General features: G+C 46.4%; 1 protein-coding gene across 5 annotated transcripts in view; it reads right to left on the bottom strand.

Moving 5' to 3' along the window:
* The window catches only part of ARHGEF7 (Rho guanine nucleotide exchange factor 7), a 1,715,641-nt gene that overhangs the window by 470,922 nt on the left and 1,219,457 nt on the right, over positions 1-25,262 (bottom strand). For all 5 annotated transcript variants that reach the window (XM_069636766.1, XM_069636768.1, XM_069636767.1 and 2 more), the window contains one exon: positions 17,855-17,933. In XM_069636766.1, coding sequence (XP_069492867.1) covers positions 17,855-17,933 — 79 coding nt within the window. The remainder of the gene's footprint in view (positions 1-17,854; positions 17,934-25,262) is intronic.

Here is a 25,262-nt window from a genome sequence, read left to right as displayed (position 1 = left end):
GCTGAGACAGGGTCCGTGAAGTAACGGTCCCCACCGGTGGTCCGTTATTGAACTGGCTGCATACCACAGGTCCAATCCGGACGCCACTGAACCAAGATGTTGACCCTCATCGAAAAGGGGAAGAGGGAGAAAGTGAACAGACGGCAAGGGGTATCACAATGAATACCTCTAGAGGGAGGGAGGGCAGTTCACAACACCACAGCTAGTCAGGGGCTTTTATCAGACAACTTCCACGGCGGCAGTACCTAGTGACGGGTGACGGGACTCGACACCATCAAGAAAATCTACAAGTGGTCGACAGATACGACACAACAAGCGACAGGCATGGCACAATTAAAGTCTGCACATTGAACATTAAGGAGCTTAATTCCCCCACCAAGAGGTCTCTAGTGTCCAGAGAGTTCAAGAGAGCCAAGCTAGATATCCTTTTTCTACAGGAAAGCAGATACAGTAGGGGTGAGGAGAGGAAGGTCCTATATGCCAACGTTGGCTCCGAATACTGGGGGTCAAGCCCACTCAAGAAAGCCGAGTCAGCATCTTAATCAACAAAGAGCTCCGGTTTGAAACCCTTAAAACCTGGGCCGACGTAAGCGGCAGAGCGCTTGTGCTGGTTGGCAAAATACAGGGCACTATCATCACACTCGCATCCAGATATGCCCCCAATTCGGGACAGTCCAGGTTCCTACAGCATACAGTCCCCAAAGTTATGATGGAAGAAGAAGGTGAATTGATCCTGGCAGGAGACCTTAATACGTGGATGGATCCAGAATGGGACAGACAAGCAGGCAACCCTCTAGCGGCCACCCCATCCGAATCCGGTCGCACACATGATGGAAGCCTATAAACTTAGACGCATGGCGACATATGAACCCGAGACAAACAGGCTTCACGTTCTACTCTGCACCCCAAGCTAGGTTCACCAGAATCGACTACATATATCTCACCCCAGAACTCATCGAGGCGATGTCTGAATCCAATATATCTCCCGTAACATGGTCGGAACACGATATGGTGACGACCACCATCAGTCGGTTGGCGCTTCCCCAGTGAAACTCTAAGTGCCGTTGCAACGAGACACTTTGGAAGGACTCAGTATTTCAAGACCAACTCAGGCTAGACATTGCCCATTATTTCGAACTAAACACAGGCGAGATTTCTGCGAATACAGTGTGGGAAGCGGGTAAAGCCACATGGAAAGGGATCCTCATTAAAGAAGGAGCAGCAAAGAAAAGAGAACACCTACTAGTAGAAAACAGGCTCTGAAAAGAAATAACCCATTTGGACCACATTGCCCAATCAGCTGGCCCTGATAGACCTCGAAAGATTGAGGAAGCCAACGACAAGAGAGATGAACTGCGGCAATTGGAAACTGACCGCATTGTGTTTAAACTTCAATATCTAAAGCAAAAACAATATGAAAAAGGAGATAAGGCTGATGCCTTACTTGCCGCAAGGCTCCGAGGGCAACGCAGAGAGCGATGGGTGCCAACGATAAGAAATAAAGTAGTAACTCACGGAACCAGTCCCACCAACATACCAGAAGCCCTTGCCAGCTTCTACGAGAAACTATACACATCAAACGCCGCCCCCACACCCGGAAGCGATAACAGAATACATGGACAAGATATCCCTCCCAAGCCTGCCCTCAGACGTAGCACAAGCCCTCGAATCCCCCATCACAGGAGAGGAAATAGAAAAGGCGATTAAAAGACTCCCAACAGGGAAAGCCCCTGGAAATGATGGCTACACGGCAGGGTTTTATAAGACCTTTATGGGCGCTCTCCTCCCATTCATGGTCGAGCTCTTCAATAACATCCTCCAATCGGGTTCCGCCCCAAAATCCTTCTCAGAGGCGCTCATAACAGTCATAGGACCCCCAACTATGTGCATCATACTGCCCGATTTCCCTCCTGAACATGGATGCCAAAAGTTACACGAGAGTCATCACCGCGCAGCTCGAGTCACACATGCCTGCCATAATCCACAACGATCAAGTGGGATTCATCCTCGGCAGACAGGGGCAGACTCCACCCGGAAGACCCTTCACCTCATACACAAGGCCAAGAAAATCACGAACTCACCTGCTCTATTCTCGATTGACGCTGAGAAGGTGTTCGACAAGAGTCGAATGGCACTTCCTAGAAGCCACACTACAGAAAATAGGCTTGAGCCCTACCCTCCGACAAGGAATTAAGGCTGTTTACATAGCGCCACAAGCTTCGGTGGCACTGAACTCACAGTACTCTCGTTGGTTCCCTCTTAGCTGAGGGACTAGACAGGGTTGCCCCCTGTCTGCAATACCTTTTGCGCTGTCACTGGAACCACTGGCCAAAACGCTTAGAATGGACAATGGCGTTGAGGGGATGAGAGTGAATGACAGAGAATACAAGCTAGCCCTGTACGCAGACGACATCCTGCTCCATGTGCAGAACCCGCTTTCATCGATTCCCCAAGCGATCCATCTGATAGAAGAATATGGTGCTCTGACAGGCTTCAAAATGAAAAGAACTAAGACCATCCTCTTCCCACTTCACAAACCCACCCCGGACCAACGAATGAACCTCAAGCGTTTGGGTCTAATTATCGGCAGCCCCACATTAAGGTATCTGGGGGTCAACCTAACGAGAGACGTCTCACACCTATATGAGGCTAACTTTCCGCAACTACTAGGCGCCCTTAAAGTGGACCTCGCCAAATGGGAGTCCCTCACCATTTCCTGGATGCGTCGTCTGAATGCCATCAAGATGGTGAGCCTCCCACGCTTCCTATACCCCTTTCAGGTACTCCCCGTCCCAGTTCCAGAACAATTCTTCAAACAAGTGAAAAAGGCAATAACTGAATTCTTATGGGAGGGAAAGAAGCCAAGAATACTGTATGACACCCTGATATTACCCAAAGAGCAAGGAGGGGTAGGCCTTCCGGACATCGAGCGATATTACCAAGCAGCGCAAATAAGAATCCTTATCCCACACCTTCGAGACAGAAAGAATCTGCAAAGGATCTGCAAAGGGTCCAACTGGACAATGACAACCTAACTCCTGCAACTCTAGCAGAATGGCTATGGGTCCGCAGACCAAAGCTCACAAGAAGATTGCGCAACCACCCAATTTTGGGGACGATATGGAACATATGGAAGGAAGGGAAAGGAATGACAGGCGTCACTACATGGCCTTCCCCCCTGAGCCACCTCTGGTCCCCCGGAGTCCCTGAACACGCCAGATACCAAACCTGGTTTGATGCCGGACTTGAAAGGGTCGGCCAGCTGTGGAGAAATGACAAATTCATACCAATAGCCGATCTAGAAGAAGCCCTCCAACTGCACCCGATCCCAATCTTGTACCTGCGTTTGAAAGGTGTCCTATCCAAAAGAGAATGGAAAGCGACACGACCACCACAAACAAGGGTCTGATAGCAAGCATGTACAGCGCCTTGATCTGCAAAATGTACCAGACCACCAGCCCGAGATGCTGGCGAATATGCGGTATGGAAGCCAACTACTGGCACATGTGGTGGGGCTGCCCCAAAGCCTGTATATATTGGCAAGAGGTCCTAGGATGGATCAAACAGATAGACAGTACTGGGGTACCATCCTCTCTCCTGACTCTTTTCGGCTTGGGGCTAGAGGATGAGGAACTGATCAGGATAAAAGGATTGGCACCCCCATTGCTACTGGCAGCACGGGCCGGCCCGGTCATCACGAGTGCCACACTGTCATACACTAGCGCTCCAGTCCTGAACAACCTCCATACCTTTTGCGGTCATTGACTACCACTTCCCCTCAGCTTTCCTTGATATTGGTCAACCGCGTTACCGCTATAAGGACTTACCATCTAAGACCCGCTGTCTTGTTTAGACGAAGACCTGGATTTCCCGCCCCAGACCACCCCCGTTCTCTTGAAGTACCTCTCTCATTTTTTAAAAAAAACACAAGAAACCTTTGTTATTGCCCCTGATGAAGAGTGTTGTAGCACTCGAAACGCGTTGGGCCTTCCACAGCTTCAACATCAAGAATAAACAATGAAGAATGTTTCTTGTAACCTTATCTGATTCAAAGTCATTGTTTTGAACAAATTACCGCTTTTTATGCATTACCATTTACAGACTTCCTTAAATTTATTAAGAAAAATCACTTGTTAGATATATCTACTTGTTGGTCTGGTATTCCAGATATTAGATAGTGTGCAGGGGACGTAAGTTCCCGGCTTGGGAACTTAAATTCTCTTCATTGTATTGTGCAACCAAGGTGTCATGGTTGCCCCTCTCTCCTCTGCACCTCATACTTGATAAGCATTTTTTCTAAACACCTAGTATCCAAGTTGACTCTTACTATTTACAAATATTTTTCCTCACTAGGTGTGCCATAGTTGTCCTATCCTTCCCTTCTTTTCATCAAATGAAAATCCTCACACCTCCCAAGTTGAAACACTTGTGTATAGGCGCGTTACAAATGCCATATCATATCATATCAAGTAAAAAGGACTGGACAACGATTGCAATAAACATTTATACAATGGAAAGAATCACCGCAGCCCTCCACGACAGGGCCGCTCGACACGAGGAAGTCTGGTGTGACTTTGCCAGCCAGTATATCACAGGCACAGACGGGAGCAACCCATCACACCAAGGTCCCTAGAAAGCAGCGTACCCCAACACGACTCAGCATCACCTGAACAATTCCATGCCAACTAGGCCTGTTGCAAACCTAGTCACAAACTCTGACCCCAAATAGACCATCAACGACAATCGTCCCGTCGACCACTAATCAAGAGCAGATCCTACGCCAACGAACTGGAAGAATTAAAAGCTTAGCTGTGGGGACGGAGGGGGGGGGGGGGTGAGAGAGGTTGAAAAATGACATTCAACAGGAGGGGGGAAAGTTATTTGTTATTATATTGTTACTTTGGTTTCACGTTCATGTACCATTCAAGCACCAATGCGCACGTAATATGCGCAGTATACGTATGTTTCACCCTTATGTCAAAAACGAATAAAACTCAAATAAAAAAAATAAAAAAGAACCTGTCTTCACATGCAGGAGGTGTGCCTAATGTGATAGGCATAGGGGTCGGGCCCTGAGGCTGTGGCGTCATGGATGTGCCCTGTCTCACAGAGTTGGGCGATGTGTACCTTTCCCTGCGAAGCGGAAGGCTAAGATGTGGACCAGGTGACAGTCTTTGCCCAATCCCACCTGGAAGCACGCTCCCCGGCCTGATCTCCGAATGGGAAGGGCGCTGGGTGAGCCGCCATTTTGTCTGGCCTAGCGGCCATTTTGTCTTGCTCTGCGCCATGTGCCTGAGTCGTGGTGCTTGCTGAGCTGGGTCCGGCCTCCACCAGTGCACTGAGCAGCGGTGGTTGTGAACTTCCCTGCACCTCAGGTCGAGGCCTGGTAGGCAGAGTGCCCTCGGCCATGGTGCCGGTAGTGCTGCGTGCAGGCGCTACTCAGACATGGGTCCGGAACTAGGGTGTAGCCACTCGGATTGGGACCCGGTAATAGAGCCTTGCGGCCCCTCAGCGGTAGCACCGGTAGGATCTTGTCACTCCTCTGCCCGTGGGCCGGTATTTGGGACAGCCACAGAATTCCTGCTGGTTTTAGAACATGAAAGGTCCCTCCTGCTTGGGCGCTTCCAGGGAAGGAGTCACCTTTGTGGGGTGCAGAGGAGAACGGGGCACCGTCCTTGGGCCTGGTCGTCCGTTTCACGAATGCTTTAAGGTCCTCTGGAGGTGATATTTCAAGGAGCTCCTGCCACCTGGCTAGTCGATTCTTCCGTACACACGGCGTCAAGGCGTTGCACGCGGTACAGCCGTCCCAGCTGTGGTCTGGGCCAAGGCACCGGAGGCAGAGGGCATGGGGGTTGAATGTTGGGAAGGGACCCTTGCAGGCTGGACACCTACTGAAGCACGCCGTCATCGACATGCGCTGGGGAGGAGCGTGGTGCCAGAGGGCAGAGCAGTACCTAACAATTGGAAGAGAAAGAGAAAAAAAGAGAATACTTCTCTGGGGAAGAGCGCATGGAATTGGCCGGAGGCCTAAACCAGGAGCGCTGGTGAAATCGGTCCATTCCCATCGATGGGGAAAAGTGGGCTGGGGAGTGGTGCCGGTGGGCGGAGTCTGGCTCCCAGGGCCACGCCCCCTGCACGCATCTAAATTTAAAGGGGAAGATGATTTTTATGGTGAAAAAGGTTCCGTCTCACATCCATAGCGAGGGACGCCCATACAGTATGGAGGAAAGGGTACAGGACGTAGGAGTAACTATGAATAAAGAACCCAGTAAATGGGCTCTCGAACACCTACAACAGAACTGCAAAATCATGCGATAACCACTAAGCTCTCAGGAACCATCCAGCGTCCCGCCAAACTATCACCAAGGACCTGGAAAATGGGCCCTCTGACACCTACAAAAGAGCCTCTGGAAAATGGACCATCCAACAGGGCTAAAACAGCGTACTCCGCACCAGCCAGAGAAACTCTCTACCACAAACCATAAGGATAGACACAGCCTGCTCATCGAGCTCCAAAAGTAACCGGGAATGGGGGGGGCCTTCTACAGACACTCATTCCTACCAACATGCTTGCTCTCCACTTTACACCAACACAATAAAATGCAGCTATATCCCACAAAAAATCGTCCTAGCTGCTCACATCTCTTACACAGGCCCAACAGCAGCCAGAATGCAGACTCAGAGACCACCCACCTTGCTGCACACATTACACCGATCTCTCACAACCACTGCACCGCACCTAGCATTCAAATTTAGCCAACCCACGCAAACCATTCTGACTGCACACAAACCAAGTGCACCCAAGAACTACATGCTACCCTACTTTCTCCACTGCCATGGACCACGGTCCCCAAAAGGGCGTTCTGCCCACAGCGCTTTGAGATCATACCAATAGTATATAAGGCGCTCCGTGGTCTGGTTATTGTCTAGTGTTATATGTGTGCCCCGTTTTGATAGCTTTGGTACAAAAAAAACATTTTTCTGTTTTACTAAGCATTTAATTGTGCTGTCCAAGTCATATGACATGCATTACTCACCAGAATGGCATTTCTGATGATTTCACCTGTTTAGATTCACATGCTGTGCATATAGTCCGACAGCTAGTGGAAATCGCAGAGTATTGCAATTTTCTTTTGAAGATCGAAAGGGGACGTCGACATGGGCGTGACTAACACTATCCCTACCATGACGTGTAGTGTACCCAAAATCCCTCATGCACCGAGGTCCCACCGGTTGTTTTTTTCTGGTGTGGGGGAGCCTTATAGTCAGCGTGAGCGAGTACAGAAGAGAGAAGGTGTAAGAAGTCTATGTTCCTTCTACTCCAAGTGGGGGAGGAGGGGTTGGCGCATGTGAATCTAAGCAGAAACAAATCATCAGAAATGCTATTACGGTGAGTAATGCATGTCTTCTGATGCTTGTGGATTTGGTTAGAATCACATGCTGTCCATAGACTAGCAAGCAGTACCCAGAGATGGTGGTGGGATGTGTGAGGGATGTGTGAGAGATGGTGGTGGTTCTGGTGGTGGTGGGATGTATGAAGGGACAGTAGAAAAGAGATGTTTTAGCACAGCTTGTCCCACCTGAGAATCAGACCTATAGTGTGTATCCAGGAAGTAGTGTTGTGTGAAGGTGTGCACAGAACTCCAGGTTGCTGCTTTGCTAAATGAATCTAGAGGAACATTTGCAATGAATGCTATAGTAGCCCCTGTGCTCCGGGTCGAGTGTGCTCTAGTCGTGAAGGGTATATCTCTCTTGGCAAGAGTGTAACAGTGTGAATCAGTTTACAATACACTTAGCAGTTTTAGAGACAGGGTCCCCTTCTCTACCGGCTGCAACTGAAACGAAGACCTGTTTTGTTTTTCTTAATGGCTTTTTCTTTTCCAGATAGTAGATAACCACTCTCCTTACATCCAAACCACCTTATCTTTGTGAATCGTGACAAATGGGTTCTGCACTGAAAGGGCCTGCAGTTCACCAACTCTCCTTATAGAGGTGATTGCCACCAGGAAGACTGTCTTGTAGGCGAGTGCTTTAAGGCTAGCCTTGTGCATTGGTTTGAAAGGAGGTCCCATCAGTCTGGTAAGAACAACATTCTAGTCTGGGAGGGGGTGAAGTCTCTTTACCCCTTCCGTAAAGGCTTGAATTACAAGAGTTCTCCACCATGAAATCTCTTTACTCCTTCCATAAAGGCTTTAATTACAGGCATTCTCCACCATGAAACCTTGCTTTGGGACGTGGTGTACGCCGAAAGCGCAGCTAAGTGGACTTTAAGAGAATTGAAAAAGTCCTGAATCTAACAGGTGAGTTAGGTAAAGGACGATATCTTTAGGGGAGCAATCAATAGGATTGATGCCCTGGACATGATTACCAGTTAACAAAGCGCTTCCATTTGCTAGAGTAGCAATGTCTGGTGGTAGGTTTCCGTGCCTCTCTGAGTATGTTCATGCATCTCTGAGGGAGCTGAAGGTGCCCGAACTATGACCTCAGGAGCCAGGCTGCTAAGTTAAGAGTTTGAGGGCATGGATGTAGTGTCTCTCCCTGATCTTGAGAGAGCATATTGTACAGGCACAGCAGCTTCCTGGGAGGGGAGACTGACATTGCCATGAGATGGGATAACCAAGGTTGGGGGGCCCACATAGGGGTCACTAGGATCATCGCGACTGGTTCTTGGTGCATCTTGTGCACTATTCTGTTGAGCAGGGGAATTGGGGTTGGAATGGGGGGGGGGGGGTTTGTAGGCACATTTCTTGGACCATGTTATCCAAAGACCGTTCGCCTTGGAGAGGTTCTGTGGGTAACCTGGAAGCGTAATCTGGGCATTGAGGCGTTCTCCAGAGTGGCAAATAAATTGTTCCCTGGGAAGCGCCATTCTGCGAAGACGTTGAGTAAAATGTCCTCCTGTATTTGCAACTCATACTTTACGGGTAGGGGGAAGTCTATGCTGGGTACGTCTGCCAAAAGATTGAGTTCCCCTGGAACATGTTGTGAAAGGAAGAACATGCGTTTAGTGCCCACTTCCAGATGTTTTGGGACAGTTTGGACAGCCCTAAAGAGCGAGTGCCCTCTTGTTTGTTTAAGTAGTACATGGCCGTAGTACTGTCCATAAGGACTACAACTGTTTTTCCCTGGAGGTGTGTGTAGAAGGAAGGCCTTCAGGGCCTTGAACACTGCTAACAGTTCTAACAGGTTGATATTGGATGCCACTGCTGGAGACTACACGCTGTGTGCCGTCGGTTGAAGGAGGGGAGTCCCCCCCTATCCCCCACCCAGTCAAGAGATGCATCTGTAGTGAGAGTGGCTTCTACTGCGGGGGTGGAGAAGGTTTTCCGTTGACCACCACTGCAGAGACTGAACAAGGGCTTCCGAGACAACCACTACATTATCCCAGTGGCCGCTGGCCTGACACCATTGGTTCGAGAGCCACTCTTGCACGGGGCGTATGCGCAGATGAGCGTGAGGAACTAGGTAGACACAGGAAGCCATCATCCCCATCAGTCACATGACTTTGCGTACGGTCACCTGGTGACTGGCTACATAGTGAGGGATCAGGAACAACATGTTTTGAACCCTCTCATTGGAGGGAAAGACTAGCCTGTCTTTGGTCCGAATTGAGCCCCCAGAAACTGTTTGAAGTGGCTGGGGTTTAGACTGGATTTCTTCTCGTTGATGGAGAATCCTAGGTTGAAGAGGAGATCTAAAGTCTTCTGGGTATTTGTCTGTCATGTTATGTACTATTCCCCTGTTATGAGCCAGTCGTCGAGGTAAGAATAGACAGCTGAGCTGCTACTACCGCCAGTACCTTTATGAATACCCTTGGGGTTGAGGCAATGTGGAAGGGGAGAACCTTGAATTGATAGTGTCCTATCATGAACCTGAGGTACTTTCTATGCGCTGGCAACATTGAAATATGAAAGTACAATGTGGCCATGTAATCCCCCTGCTGTGTTGTTATTGTGAACTTTTGTGGTTCGACATATTTGTTCGCTGGGCGCAAGTCTAAAACAGGGCTCATGGGGAGATCCTTTTTGGGTACAAGTTAGTACACTGAATAAATACCCTTCTTTACCTGGAGAACGGGGACGACTTTGATAGCGCCCTTTTCCAGCAGGAGCTGAACTTCTTCCAGCAAGATGCGGAGGTGTTCTGGCGCCAGGCGTCTGCTTCTCAGTGGGTGGCAGCAAGGTGGTCGAAGCAACTCGACACAATACCTGTGGGCAACGGTCTTTAGTGCCAACTGATCTGAAGTAATACCCTCCCAGGAATGGATGAATGAAGACAAGCAACCCCCGACCAGGGAAGCGTGGGAGGGGACCTGGACCGGTGAGTCACTTTAAGGTGGAGGCCGGGGAGCCTCTAGGAGTTGAGTTCCTGCCTCTACCTTTGCCCCTATGAGAGCCTCATTGCAGGTAATGGAATTGCCGGAGGACCAGGGGGTATTTCCTGAGCCGTATTGCCCCTGGGACAAGCGGGAGAAGAATTGGCCACAAAAGGGCCAGCGTGAGTTAGAGCATCCACGCTGGTGAAAGGGTTTAGCCGTGATCGGGCTAAGCGATTTAGTTTCGTGTTCTTTCTTTGCCGTCTCTAGGGAGTCATCAACCGCCTTTCCAAAAAGGTTGGAATCATCCACTAGCTTGTTAATTAGAGAGGCCCGAGTTTCAGGTTTAAACCCAGAGTTTTTCAACCAGGCATGTCTTTTAGGTAGGGTACCCTGGGCGAGGGTGCGTCCAGCGGTTTCAGCCGAGTCCAGTGTGTTTTTCAGTATGTAATGTGTTACTTGTCTGCCTTCAGCCAAACCGCCAACAGGCATGATCAGGTGGGCTCTGGAACAACTGGAAGACCACCCGGCACTAGGCCCCACTGGACATCACTGTAACTCGCCAGGTGCGTGATGTTATTTGCGATTCTTGTGGAGCAGGCCGCAGTGGTGGTGACTCGCTTACCCAGGGTGTAAAGCTTTTTGCAGTCTTTGTAATGAGGGGAATCTGCTGAGGACAGTGGTACCCCTGCCCTCTTCCAAGTGGTCGTAATGAACAAGGAGTCAGGTGTGGCATGACCCCATACGTAGAGGGGGTCGGAAGGTGATGGGCGAAACAATTTCTCAACCCGGGTGTTAACTGCCCGTGTCAGGGACGGGGACAGCACGGAAGGGGCCAGGCGTCTCTTTATGGAATTTAGTAAAGGGATAGCTTGTCTAGTGGTAGCCTTTTCCTTGAGGATGTCGTCCACGAAGTCTGAGTCTGGAGCGGCTTCGTGCATTGCCATTTTTAAATGGCCAGCTGCTCTTTTTAAAATGGAGTTAAACAGCATCTGGTCGTCAACAGGTGACGAATCCCTTTGTGGAGGAGAATTAAGGGGATCTAGACCGATGAGATCCGGGTCAGCGGTATGCGTCTGTCAGCCAAGGGTCCTGGTCCCCCGCCTGACCCCATTCTGGGTCTTGATCAAAGGGATTAAGGTCTTCATAAGAATCCTCTTGGATTGGGTCATCTGGGACATCCAAGATGTCTTCTTGGTGTCCCGGTGCAAAGGTGGGGAGTCTCCGCAATTTGGAGGGGATGGGGCAGGAGTCCACATACCTAGGTATCTTGGGTACAATATATCGGTGCTAAAAGTCAGTGAATTGTGACATTTTGTCCATATATTGTTCAAACCGTTCCCTGGTCCACAGAGAGGAAGCTGAATGGTCAGGAGGAGGGAAGGGCTGCCCACAAGGGGAGCTTTCCCAATAAGGCCATAGAGAGGCTGCGGGGCCTCCGAATAGTCCTCACAGCAAGATGGGGTGCCCTGTACTCCACTGAAATGATAGCTGCAATGCTCTAGCAAATCTTTGCGGTCAGCGACTCCACCGGGACCCTAAGGCACCCTTGGATGGCCTGTCGACGACAGTGTGTCTTTTAGGGGGGAAACGCCAGTTCCAGTGGGATGCCCAGTCGCATGTCACAAATGTGGTTGCGGGGAGGGCGTCGAACCGCGAGGTTCAGAAAGGTGCATTCGGAATTTTTGGCGGTCCTGTGGGCTTTGTGCGCTTTTTAGATGACTCAGTCGAAGAAGCCTTAGCGGTTGTGTGCTTTTGTATACATGGTGCGTGTGTGCCCTTGTCGCCGAAGTGCGATTTCCCCATAACAGTGCCAGTGGCCTGTCTGCCGGGGACGGGCATTTGGGAGCACGCAGGCTCTGCCGAGAGATCGATGGCTCCCAATTCTGAGCCATGGCTGCCGACTGATTCCTCGTCCGATGTGACTGTGCCGACGGGGGAAAGGTTTTCAGCCTGTAAATTGTAGGCCGCCCACCATCTAGTCCGCCAACGTTTTCGGTCGAAAGAGTTTACAGGCCTTGCACGAGCGCTCGTCGTGGTCACAAGGATGACACTGATGTCTCGGGAGGATAGCTCAGGGGCAACATGCTCTCCTTGGAAGCAAGACGAGACGGAGCAACACAGATTCGATCCCTGGTTCCACACTTAGAACCCTCTGGATATTTAGCATGTTATAAATAACATATCATAGGCGATGGGTGTCCTTCCATGGAAATTTGCTGTTACACGACAGGCAGAATTTAAAAGGAGTTCTCTCCATAGCAGAGGTTAGCGGCAGCCAGACCAAGAGAAGAAAGAGGTAAAGTAAATACATTGTCGGAGAGGAATTAAACCCAGGGCCCCACTCTCCCTACTGGATGGGGCCAGGCCAGAGGGCCGAGGACACGCAGACAACAGTCGTCGAACAGCTGAACAGTTGTAGATGTCTTTGGCGGTAGGAAACCCACAAAGCAGTCGTCGAGAAGGTTGTCGGGGACGCCTAGACGATCATAGGTTGTGGGAACGAATTTAGCAATATAAAACTGATGAGCTCTGCATAAGCGACCAACTAGGTTGGCGGAAAAAAAACAATCTGGTGCGACCTCGACACACGAGGGATTTTGGGTACACTACACATCACGTTAGGGATAGGGTTACAGTCAAGCCTATGTCGACGTCCCCTTTCGATCTTCGAAAGAAAGATGCAATACTCTGCGATTTCCACTAGATGTCGGACTATGTGCACAGCATGTGATTCTAAGCAGAGCCACAAGCATCAGAAATGCATTTATTTTGCGCAGAGAAGGTCCTAGTTTTTATTTCCAAATATAAAGCCATACAGTTTGATAGACCGTTGCAGCTGAATATGGTGTGTTGTACTCATTTCATTTTCATGTTTGCTATATTTGACAGTTATCAAATATATAATAGCATGGTGTCTGTGCCATTATTTAATAAATTGAGGTCAGAGTGATGTAGATTTTTCTACAGGACAAGTAGATGTGTCCATTGGACAAGATTGTTTTTTTAAAATCCCACACCCATCTGTGGTTTAGTATTATTGCTGTTTCCAACTGTCCATGATGCAGAAATATTTAAGTTGTTTCTAACTTGGACACTACATTAGGCGCAGAATTCGTCAATTTGTATAACTTTCTTCCCCAACTAAGAATCTGCAGACATTTTGTTCCATGGGCTTTCTGACTTACACATTCTTGAAGATAATGCAAGTTGTACAAAATGCAGAGCATTCTACATAAAAGGCACTGACGTCATTTGGGGGTCCCCAGGGGGTTGCAGTTGCTGAGCTGAAGGGCTACTTATTTAGAGTCAACTTGTTCGTTTTATTTTTCTGAGGCCTATCATTCTGTGCAAAAATACTCCATGTTTTTAAGGTACTGTGGCAGATTTTCCCATATCCAAGTAAAATAGTTAGTATATCATTTCTATGTATAGAACGTCAACATTATAATTATGTCTGATGCCTCCAGCAGTATGAAATGCAATAGTACTTAGTGTATCGACCGTAGAAGGATGTGGGACTGATTCAGCCCCGCTGAAATATGAACATGGAAAGTGCAGGCTGGCATGTGTCAGATGAGTGTTTAATTGCTGAGCTATCCAATTGTGGCAAAATGCTGTTTAATCAATTGTGCTGTTAAACACATTTATCAGAATATCTACCCATCATCATCTCCTGTCCAGTACTTAAAAGCAGTCGGAATATAAGGGTTTTAATAAGACATGTAACCACCACAGCCAACTCATTACCAAATGCTGTGGTATGCACATTTAGGAAGAAATAGCTGGTAAGATAGCTCAGCAGGTTAGGTGCTCACTGCTGGAATTTATGTGTGTTCTGCAGGTCACAGGTGTGAATCCTAGCAGGCTATCCTCAACCATATATGCCTCTCACCATATAACCCAGGAATGTATGGTGAACAGCTTTTATGGTCAGCACCATAGAAGAGTACAACCCTGTGGGGTCAGCCTCTTGGTCCTCCTGATGAACCATGCATGGCTCGAAACACGTTGAGGAGTCATGGGTTCCTTTTCAGTTTATAAACTTTTGAATTAAAATGTGAATGATATATACTGCCTCTATAAACGACATTATAAAAGTATGTTTGTGGTAAACAGAAATAAAGCGTTCTTTGTTACTTATTACAAGTGTTTGGAGTGTTGTGTCAGACTTATTCCTCTGACTTCATCTCATACCAGGTGTATGAGGCATTAATGGACAGGATGCACTTGGCAAATGAAAGAAGCAAGTGGATATACAAAGCTGTAACTTACTTATTTTGACCATAGTTTGACATACATAGAATAAGACTATAACAGACAGTGATGGCTGTGCCATCAGAGGATACATTAGCCACACTGTGTTATAGCAGCAGCTGTGAATGCAGGGTGTTACTTGGCATATGATTACTATACCTGGCATGTGCAGCAATAATTGGTATAAGTTGGCAGTAAATGGCCACAGGAGGCTATTGTGGTGTAGGTATGGCAGTGTCCCTGGCCTATGTTGATTCTATTGGGTCTGTCATAACATGACCCCGTCCAAGGCATATCAAGGCACAACCCTATTCAAAATGTGCTTGATAGCTTCAGTGCTGGTTGGTCTTATGAAATGCATGCCTTCTTATGTTTTTACACCCGTCAGCCACACTTCAGGTGATGACATCAAGGTTAAATGTCATTTCATGTGATGACACAAGGATCTAAGACTGTAGGATATCACTTCCTGTGATGCCATCAGATGTATGTGATGTCACTTTCGCTACACCAGGCATTTTGGTGAATTGACGTCTCTGCATAAAGGCCTTATCAGTGGATGAAACTGCTCTTTGGGAAACATCTTTGGATTTCCAGCAGAAACAGCACACTTTTTGCCATATCATGCTTTGTGACTTGCCACTGCATGCACCTCTAGTTTTTCATGGATGGCCAGATAACTTTATGTTTTAGAAAATGTAGTTCATCTTATTTGTCACAATCTAAGGAGTGGTAGTGGGTCTTCTCTTTTACCCTTTCCTTCTTCTGATGGGCCAAAGCTGTGCCACACTGAACATACGGTAAGGTGGTAAACCGTGAATGAGATAGAGGATATTTTCATGGATACCACCCTATGGCAAGAGGAAGTGATCTAAAACCTTTATTTAAATTCCAGTTTCTTTCAGTGTGATTCCCTCCTGTTCAACCAACTGTCAATGCTAGTGCCACCTCAGAACACCAAGGTTTCCGGTTTGCTAAACTACAGGGGCATTTGTTAGAGAATGGGTATGTTGGGTAGAATTTCCATCATGTGTGTAATTCTCTCCACTTAGTGAGTTCCCCAGCACTTTTTGCTGGACAACTGGATTTTTGTCCGACTCTCCTTAGTGAGTAGAAACCCTTTTTCCTCACTCTCTCATTCATTCTTTTCTGTGACTCCGAGAACCCTTATTGGTTTCTCTGGATTGAGTCTGCTTTCCTCCATTTTTTTGTGGCATCCGTATTTTACAGTTGCAGCACACAGCACCTCATGTGCAGTGTTGCTGGGGGCTCTTTCAGCTTCCTCCTTTGGTTTTCTTTTACATTCCTGTGATAATATACAGTTGCCAGGATAGGGTGGATATTGTTTATCCTACCTATGCTTTTCTTTTAGATCAGCACACCCCACCTTATGTGGAGTGCTGAGGGGACACATTGTATCCCTTTTCTCACTTCTCTGTAAACTTTCTAGTTACAATGGCAAGTCTATCTGAGTGGCTGGTGGCAGTGGATATTTTCAATCGACTTGTGAATTTTACACAAAGTCTGCTATCACAGCTGCGGTAAGAGACACATGGGTCACCATTGACCTAAAATGGTGCCTGTCTTTTCGCCAACTCACAATGGCTTGTCCTTTCTTGAGCCTTCCTGTGCTAACCTGGGTGGGGAAAAGTCCTGCTTGCTCATTTGTCTTCGATGGACTCCCATTCGGAAGCCTGCCCAAAGCCACCAGTATTTCTGCAAGGACGGGAAACTGGGAGGTCACTAAAACTCCACAAGTCTTTGTCCTCCAAGGTGTCTGCTTGGATTTAGTTCTGACTGGGTGCCTGGCTGTCCCAGTGGGACGGTCCAATTACAGTCGGGGACGGCTAAGTAATTATAAAACTAAATATAATCTTCAACTCCACCATTATATCTAGTACATGTATTAACACACAGGAATGGATTGGAGCACTAGTCAAATACAGACTTATTTGGAGTCAGAAATAATCACAAGGACCACTAACACTGTCCTTAAGTAGAAGCAAACACTTTCCCTGCCATGGAGCACTGTCCCTAGATCGGCAATGGTGTGCTGCCTATCTAAAAGGAAAGAGAGAAGACTGTCCCTCGAGTCAAAAAACTATACTATTGGGGTACACAGTTAAAAAACATATGATAGCCCATACCAAGGGAGAAATGACTGGCTTTGTCTAATTTTCACATTCTGAACATTTCAGAGGGGAATTTCATATGGATGTAGAGTGCTTTTATTAACCCACTAAGTAGTGTGTTCAATAAATGTGTGATGGGTACTGTTGTCTAACATCTCTTGTCCATTGCAAGAAAGGAGCCGTATATGTGGTGCTCAACATATCTACTGCCAGGACAGTATTAGATCTTAAAAAGGCATGTTCCTGTTGCTTCGAGATTATCAATGCAGAAGGGAGTTGGCTGGTTTCAATGGCTTAAGTGGAAGAGGTCATCATCTGCAGGCCCATCGAGTTGAATGAAGGTATCATTTGCTGTGATCCAAAGCTCAGGGTCGGGCAGCCATTCTGTGATCTTGGGGTCCTTTAATAATGTATTGGAGGCTCCCAAGGAACAGTATACTGGCATTCCGGGCTGCTAATTAATGGGAAGCTTGGCTCGCTGCCTGTCTCGAGTTGCAAGAGACGCTCGGTTTGGATCCCTGCCCTGTCCGTCTGTTCAGACGCAGTGTTTGTGAAGGTTGCAACCTCCAATTGAGCTTTCAATTATTTTCCAAGTCTAACATTAGTACTTCTGTTTTCTCGCGGAAGTTAAGATGCAAAATAAAGTGGTCAACTGGCATTCTCAAGGGTCACTTGTGTATTTTGCGGTGGCATGTTGTACTTTAATTCAATTTTCAAAGGAAATAATGAATACTTCAAGCAAGTTTACAACAATTTAGAAATGTAATCACAAAACTGTCAGTGTGTCAGAGCATGAAATGATCCCTATTCTTTTTCTATGGCTATTTATTCATTAGTATGTTAACATGACAAAGATGCAATGAACACTCACCTTGCCCAACTCTGAAAAACCTCCCACCCCTAATCCATACTCCCTACTGATGTTATCCTTCTCACACTGCGTTCTGCCTCAATGAATTATATCTACTTCCCACACGTTTATGAGTTACGTTGCTTGCCAGCTCGGTTTGAATACAGAGAGCCCTCTATATGCACACAGAAGGGTGCTGGCTGAAGCCCAACTAGCAACATGCATGCAGATGTGTGTATGCAAAAGTGTTTCTTTGTAAGAGAAAACACTATAATGCGTAAAGGGACATTCTGCTCTTACCTGCTATTTCAAAGCCATTTTTCTGATTTTCACTGTCTTCTAGTTTCACGATTGTCATCCCTGTTAGCGGCAGTTTCCCCTGAGGATACAAGATAAACAGACAATAAATGGAAATTGAACTGCAGAGAGCTCCCAAAACCAACTGCCTTCACAATTCTTCAATATCAAATAATTCCTAAGAGTAAAGTGGGGAAAAACACACCAAAAATGTTTCTTTTGTAAGAGACTACCTTGTATCATCAGACTTTTTGGAATATACTTAAGAGTGAAATGTAACTTTCTTGTACGATAGCGAAACATGCAAACCAGACCTAAAAGAGACAAATAATGAAGGCCTACAAAGGATTGTAGGCAAACATTCTGGTAGACATAGGGGCCTGTCGCCCCCCTACTTTCACATCAATATTTCTCCCCCTTTGTCATGGCTTTAATAGAATGACCACCATTTCTACCTAGGTAACACATAATTGTAAGCTGTAGTTGGACCTTTTTTATGTAGTTGCTTCATGTTTGAATTTTTTTGCAAACATTATAAAATTCATTTACCATTTTGTAAAACTTAAAAATAATACTCCAAGTCATTTTTGTATAGTTTGCTACAAGAATACACAAATATGCATTTTATCCACACAAAATATTTTACACTACTTGACGTGCAAGTGAAAAATAGCTGCCACAATTAACAAAGAATACAATTAAGAAAGAATATAAATCTATTTTTCTCATAGTTCAGTACAAAACTAAACAAAAAATAAATAAAAGTAGCAAACTTAAAAATCACATACATATTCATACAAATGAAAAAAACAGATACAGGTTAGGTGGATCATCCATCAGAAAGATTTAAGAGATCCAAATTCAGGGCCAAATTCGAAGACTGCAAACGGTGGTCCACATGCCATGTTTCAACCACTTCTCTATGTGAAATTACTTGACTCAAGTGGCTTTCCTTAGGGACATATTTGAATGTGTGGTCAAGCAGCATATCTTGAAAAAGGTATAGAAATAAATCTGATAAATAAGTTAAATGAAATGGTTCTTCGTTAAAGTAATTCTTGTTAAGTTAATTTGATTTTAGCTCAAAGAAAGCAGCAAAGATAAGCGACCCACTTAAGGTTGCCAATTCAGAAATTATCACACTGATTCACGTTTATCTTAATGCAAGAGACACTTCTAGTAAGTTATGCAAAAGACAATTTAACTTAAAAAGAAACGGAAACCTATATTATGTGGCTGAGTCATACTTCCATATCTCCAAAGTAGTCAAATTACAATAAAGATGTGTTTTGGTAAAGCATCACCTGCCGTTGAGTATTTATGTATTAAGTTCACCTAAAGGCAACAAAATTATTATCAAATCAGAATTGTATTTGTATAGATCTATATACACTACTCAAATTAGAAATGAATGACTTAATGAACTCCTCTGTTTAGAATATATGACCAGCTTACACATAGTCGGCGGCATATTAAAAAGTCCTCTTAAATGGTGTCATTCACATGACCTTCGTGTCTTAGAACTGGGTTTGCACAGTTCAAAAGAGCGGTGCCATGTTGACAGCTGTTTATGAAATAAGTACCAGAATAAGTAAAATAGCTTACATGTAGGTGTGGAATACACAGTGGGCCAGCAACTATCTTGATATTTCTCTGGCTATGCAAAGTGTGTCTGTCGTGATTTGATCCTGTGTGTACTGGTTTTATAATCAATTACAAATTCAGGTGTTTATGAAGCCAAATAAAATCACCAGAGAGTTCCAGGTCCTTGTTGATGAGGTGGTAAGACAGGTTAATGAGCTGTTTAGAATGCAGCATTGAAAGACCACTGTCCAGAGGAAAAACACCATGTGGCCAGGAATAAATGGCAAGGTGGGAGCTGTGGGCACTGTCCTTCAGGACGATTACAGCAGGTGCACGAGGTTGAATGACCTGAAAGCCAGTATGCAGCAAACACTGTCCATTCACCGGCAGAAAATATCTGTCATGTGAGGTGGCACAATTGATTCACTTGTGAAGCAAGGGGAAACTCCCTCATGCAACTATCATAACAAAAAGAGGTACACCACAATGTGAGAAAAATAATTGGAAATTTATTGGCAAGAATGTTATTCTGAATATAGAAAAAATATAGCAAATATAACAAGCTATTTTGACATAAGAAATGCAAGACAAAACACACACCATTCGAACCAAAGACAAAATATATGTTCAAATATCAAAGCATATAATTGATGCAATGGATATAAAGCCAAAAATACATGAGATTGTGTTCAAGGGGATGTTTCAAAGATAACTAGAGAAAACAAAATACATTAATGGCCACAAGTTTACTCAAAAGAGGATCTTGAGACATACATTTCTTAATGTTGATGTTGACCCAAGAACATGCGTTTTGTCTGCAAGGGTAACTATAATTAAAGTAGTCCTGCAAGGGTAACTATAATTAAAGTGGTCCAGCATTCATCATTGCCCTTTGCCCCAATGGATACAACAAGCCAGTGCGCACAACCATAACTACCAGCCAAACGACACATGAAACACGTGAAACACGCACAACGTAAACACCTGCATACAATAGACAAACAAGACAGTGGACCTTCCCCTTACGGGTACAACAATCCAGTAACCACAATCAAAACTACTGGTTAAACTACAGATGAAACACAAACCCTAATAACAAACACTTGCATACAACAAATACTCCAGGAGTTGGGCCTCACCCCTTATGGATACAACATGCCAGTACACGCATTCAACCCATCTGCAAGCCAACACAAACAGGCGCCAGTTTCTCCTGGTTCTGGACCCATCCTTTGATTCTACCCTCCCTAAACCACCCCGCCCTCTTTCTTACAGAGCCACGTGAGTGCCTGGAGAACTACCCAGTATTGGTAAGACCACATAACATGACACACTAGAGTGAGTCATTTCTTTGTAACCAAATATAAATTTGCCTAATATGCATAATTAGAAATCACATTAGCCAAATTGTTGTGGTAGTCCTAAATTTAGCATCTCAAACTGAATATTACCCAAAAAGAAATATTTTGCTGCAACATTCGGTTTCAGAATTATGGGTGAAATAGTAACTCCCACTAAGCAAAAATGCATTTGTCCAATACAAAATATTAAATATCATCTGCAGTTGGGTCTGTCACCAACAAAGCATCTGGAGTGTTCAGTTCTTCAGCTGTTCGGTCAGGGCTAATATTTATGACCCAGAGAACTGGTGGTAATAAGTCTCTGACGTTTGAAATCCTTGTGTTTATAGATTTTCAGATTACCTTTGTTTTTCTAGATATTTTCCTTTTCTGCCTTCGACAGGGCCGGAGTGATCCGATTCGGAAAAAAAAGATCGCTGGTCACACTGAACCCCAATTAATTGCTCTTTATCTGAAGCCCATCGTGCACAGATGCAACCTATCAATGCTGCCTTAGGATTTACAGTTGGGACTAGCCTTCCAGTGACCAAGTTGCAGACCAGTTCTCTTTATGGCCCTATCCCCACCAGTTCATCTACGTGAAAAAGCATGGGATCTTTCTTCACATCTTATTTTTGGGGAGGTGGCATCAGCAGATTATAGATGTCAAGAGTTCAATTCTAGATGATGCTTGGTTCAGGTTGCTTTGTACCCATTGCCACTTTTAAAGTACACTATTCTGTGCCCTTAGATGTTACATTTTCCATGTTACATTTTCCATGAATGCAGTAAATCCACTTTAATAAACAGTTTCAGAAATTAAAGTTAGTCATCGTAGTGACTAGAGTACTCATAGTCCATAGTCCTCTTTCCTCCATCCTCGAGGGTGTCCCCCAACATGGGGACGGAGCCGGAACATTTGGCAGCGATAAATTGAGCTTCCCCTTTAAATTTAGTACAGCACTCAGGGGCACGGCCTCTATTGGGAATGCCTTGCCGAGGCCCCGCCCTCTGGCACCTCACCTCAGTCCCCTTTGAACACATCGGATGCTTAGATACCAGGCTACACTTATTACATAATAGGATGACGGTGGGCTGTAGTTTTGAACGCTGCTGCGCTAAGCTCTATTTGTTGGTCATGTAGTCCTTAAAGTTGTGTGCAAGGTCCCAGGTTGGTAGAGGTGAGCCCACACCTCTTGGTAGGTAAAGGGAGACAGTTTGGGTTACCTCGCAATGTGTTCATTTGGAAATTCAGTATATGAATTGATTCCCATGCTAAGTGCGGTTGTTTTTAGTGACGTTTTTATTACAGTGAAGACTCAGTCTTGTGGTGGTCAGCCGACATGTGTTTCGACCCAGAGGGGTCTTTATCAAGGCATGGTTTGTGTTTCAGATGTGGGGGTGTTGCCCCAGCTTGAAAGTACTGGGCTTGAATTTGGTCCTACCCCGAGACTGAGGGAAGGACTTCTGCTCTGGCTTTGTCAGGATGGCCAAGGACATGGCGGTTTGAATGGAAGTTATCTTCTTTGTTAACTCGACATCGGTCGAGGAGTGAAAGAGGTACACACCCCTCAAAGGGCAGGCCTAGGATACGTTTGTGTAAGTCAGATGAAAACTTAGTGGCATGCATCCACGCCGTCCTTCTCATATCGACACCCAGGCACAGCCCTCAGCTGGCAGTGTTTATGTGGGGGACCAAAGACTCCATGAGGTCCTGCGCAACGGCCCGGGCATCCACCACACCGGCCTTGAAGGCCTCTCCAAAGAGGTCAGACAAACTCCCCAAGTTCGCGCCACATTCTGGTTAGACGCGGCTAAAAGGGCGTCAGCATTGGCTTGCAGCATATGCAGTCCTGAGATGGCAACCACAGTTGCCCAAAGACTCTAGAACCTTGTCCTCATTAAAAAGACAACTGCAGATGGCTCCCAAGGAGGAAGACGACAAAGACAATGGTTTACAATATAGTGAGGCCGCATTCACCACTGAAAAATGTGGCTGCAGGTGGGAGGCCAGGAGGATTGGCTCCCCGTCCGCCAGCCTGAACCTGCTGTCCAACTTCTTGTTCATCTGGGCGTTGGCCCTGGGCTTCTCCAAGATTTTTCTTGCCATTGGCAGGACAACCTTCTGGAGTGGGATGTCAGACCGGATTCGTGGACCATGGAGAGACCAGGACTGGAACCGGTAGCACTGGAGGAACCAGCAAAGGGCCCAGAGTAGGTGGCACCACCTGCCTGATCACCTCCTTCAGTAAATCCTTCAGGAGCCCCGTCATCTGAGGAAGACGCCTGAGGAGTAGGAAGCGCACAAAGAAGCAGTCCTCGCTAGTTGCTGGATCCCTAGGGGCCCAGCCCTCCGAAGCGCTGGTCTCTACTCCTGGTCAAAGTGTTGAGGCGCCTGAGGTGGGTAGCTACAAGGCTGCAATGGGTAAATGTACCCTTGAGGAGACCAGACGCCTCCTCTGCCGGTTCCAGAGACAAAGGGACTGGAAACTTCTGGCAACGCCCATTCAATGGGCAAGAGCACGCGCAGGCCCTGCGTTGAGTCTAAGATGTCCCCCGGCCTAGCGGGCTCTGCCACGTGCCCATCTGCCATTTTGGAACCTTGCTTCATGCCCTGGGCGGGAGGGCGCTGTTAGGGAGAATTCTCTTATAAGGCTAATTTCCCAAACCTAGTGAGTCCCCCAGCAGCTTTGATGGATTTTTGGGGTTTGTTTTTTTCTCCTGCTAAGGGTGAGACTCTTTTCCTCCCACTCTTAGGCATGATTTGAGGTATGTCTGACTTTTTGTGTGCTTATGGGCTATGGGGGTTTTCTTTCTGCTCCAAAGGGTATCATCTATTTTTTTATGTGTGTGTTACACAGCACCCTCATTGCAGTAACACAGGGGTGTCAATAGTGACCCCCAAACATAGACTCCATACCCTGGGACTGACTACTGTCTCCCAGGGCATGTAAAGTAACCATTGACTTTACAAGTCCTAAATTGTGAACAGAACCAGTACAGACCATCATATCGTGGAGCACTGTCCAGTCCCCCCTTGTCGAGTATCTGGCTGGTGGCAGTGGTTACCACGCGAAATATTCCACCGGAATATTCTCTATGGGATTTTCCCATTGATTTTAAACGCATCACTTTTTGGTGCAATGTTAAAGATACCGGTGGTTTATTTATTTAATATTAAATTAACAGTTGGGTCTTTTTGCCAGAACTCTTCTCTAAAATGGCATTCGTGTCCGTCTCTGTAACTCTGAACAAGGTCGAGCCCTTTGTTCCACTTTTTTGGCGGGCTTCTCCACAGAAGCCCTCCAAATGGTGCCACTCTGTCTGGGTTCCACAGGAAGGGTGGAGGGGGGAATTGGCACCCTGGACTGCGTTGCCTCGGCAACCCAAGTCACACTCTACTCTGATTGGCCCAGCATGTGTAATTGACAGCTAGACTGATGAATGGGGTTTTTTTCTGCATAAAAGCACGGCCTTTGGGACTGGAACTTCAGAATTCGTCACAAGACCTAAGAATCCGAAGAGGGAAGAAGCTGAGCCATCTGCAACGACGACACCACCGGTGAAGCCCTGCTGCAACTACATCACCACTTTCCCGACGACAAGAGAAGATCTTCTGCTGGACGAGTCTTCTTCCTCTGAGCTGGTGGGACCAACCAGTTTGCCCTTTTTGCCTTCCAAAGACGTCTCTTAGTCGAATCGCCCACGCCAAGCACCCCGGCGGCCGGATAGCCAAGCTTCACAACTTTGACCGCGAATAAAAGGAACGCAACTTTTATTGACCAACTCCGTGGCTGGTTTCGTCCCTGTGCAGTGCAACGACTCCACATTTCCTCCTCAACAAGATCCTCTCTTCCCCTGGTCGAAACAACGAACAGCAACCAATGCCAGGAACAACTGCCACCGGTGGAGCCTCCTCTCTGTTTAAGGTACTGTGTCCTGCCTGGCCTCCCTTTCTTCGGTTTGCCCAAGGTGACCCTTAAATCCTTGGCTTGCCAACTGGGCTGGCCCCAGACCTTCTAACCTTACCTTCTTGAATCACCCCAACCTCTTTTGAACATTCTGCAAAGACGTTTAGTGCATTTTAAACCATGTGATCCTGGGCACATTTCGCTTTGCTCCATTTAAAGTGGGCCTGGCCTATGAACTTTGGCTCTACAGTATTTACTGCCTTTATTCCCTTGCTGAGAACTCCTAAAAATGTGGGGACCCGTTTTATTTCTATGCTCTGCCTTCTTCTCTCCCTTTAACTGAACTATTGGAGTGCCATCAGGTTGTGCGCTCACAGCTGTTTACCAAATCGTAGTGTTTTTAACTCTGACTTGTTTGATAGTTATCAAGGGAGGTGTATATACTTTACCTGTGTTTTAACTTGCTTTTGATTTAGAGTGCTAGTATATTGCCTAAAGTGTGTTTTAAATAAATAATTATATACTTTTTATACAAAGCTCTGGTCAGTGTTTGTTTGCTCTACTGTGTTTTTAGCC

The sequence above is a fragment of the Ambystoma mexicanum genome, chromosome 7p (assembly GCF_040938575.1).
Source record: "Ambystoma mexicanum isolate Mex_15411 chromosome 7p, UKY_AmexF1_1, whole genome shotgun sequence".
NCBI lineage: Eukaryota > Metazoa > Chordata > Amphibia > Caudata > Ambystomatidae > Ambystoma > Ambystoma mexicanum.
This window is presented reverse-complemented; position numbering and strand designations above follow the sequence as displayed.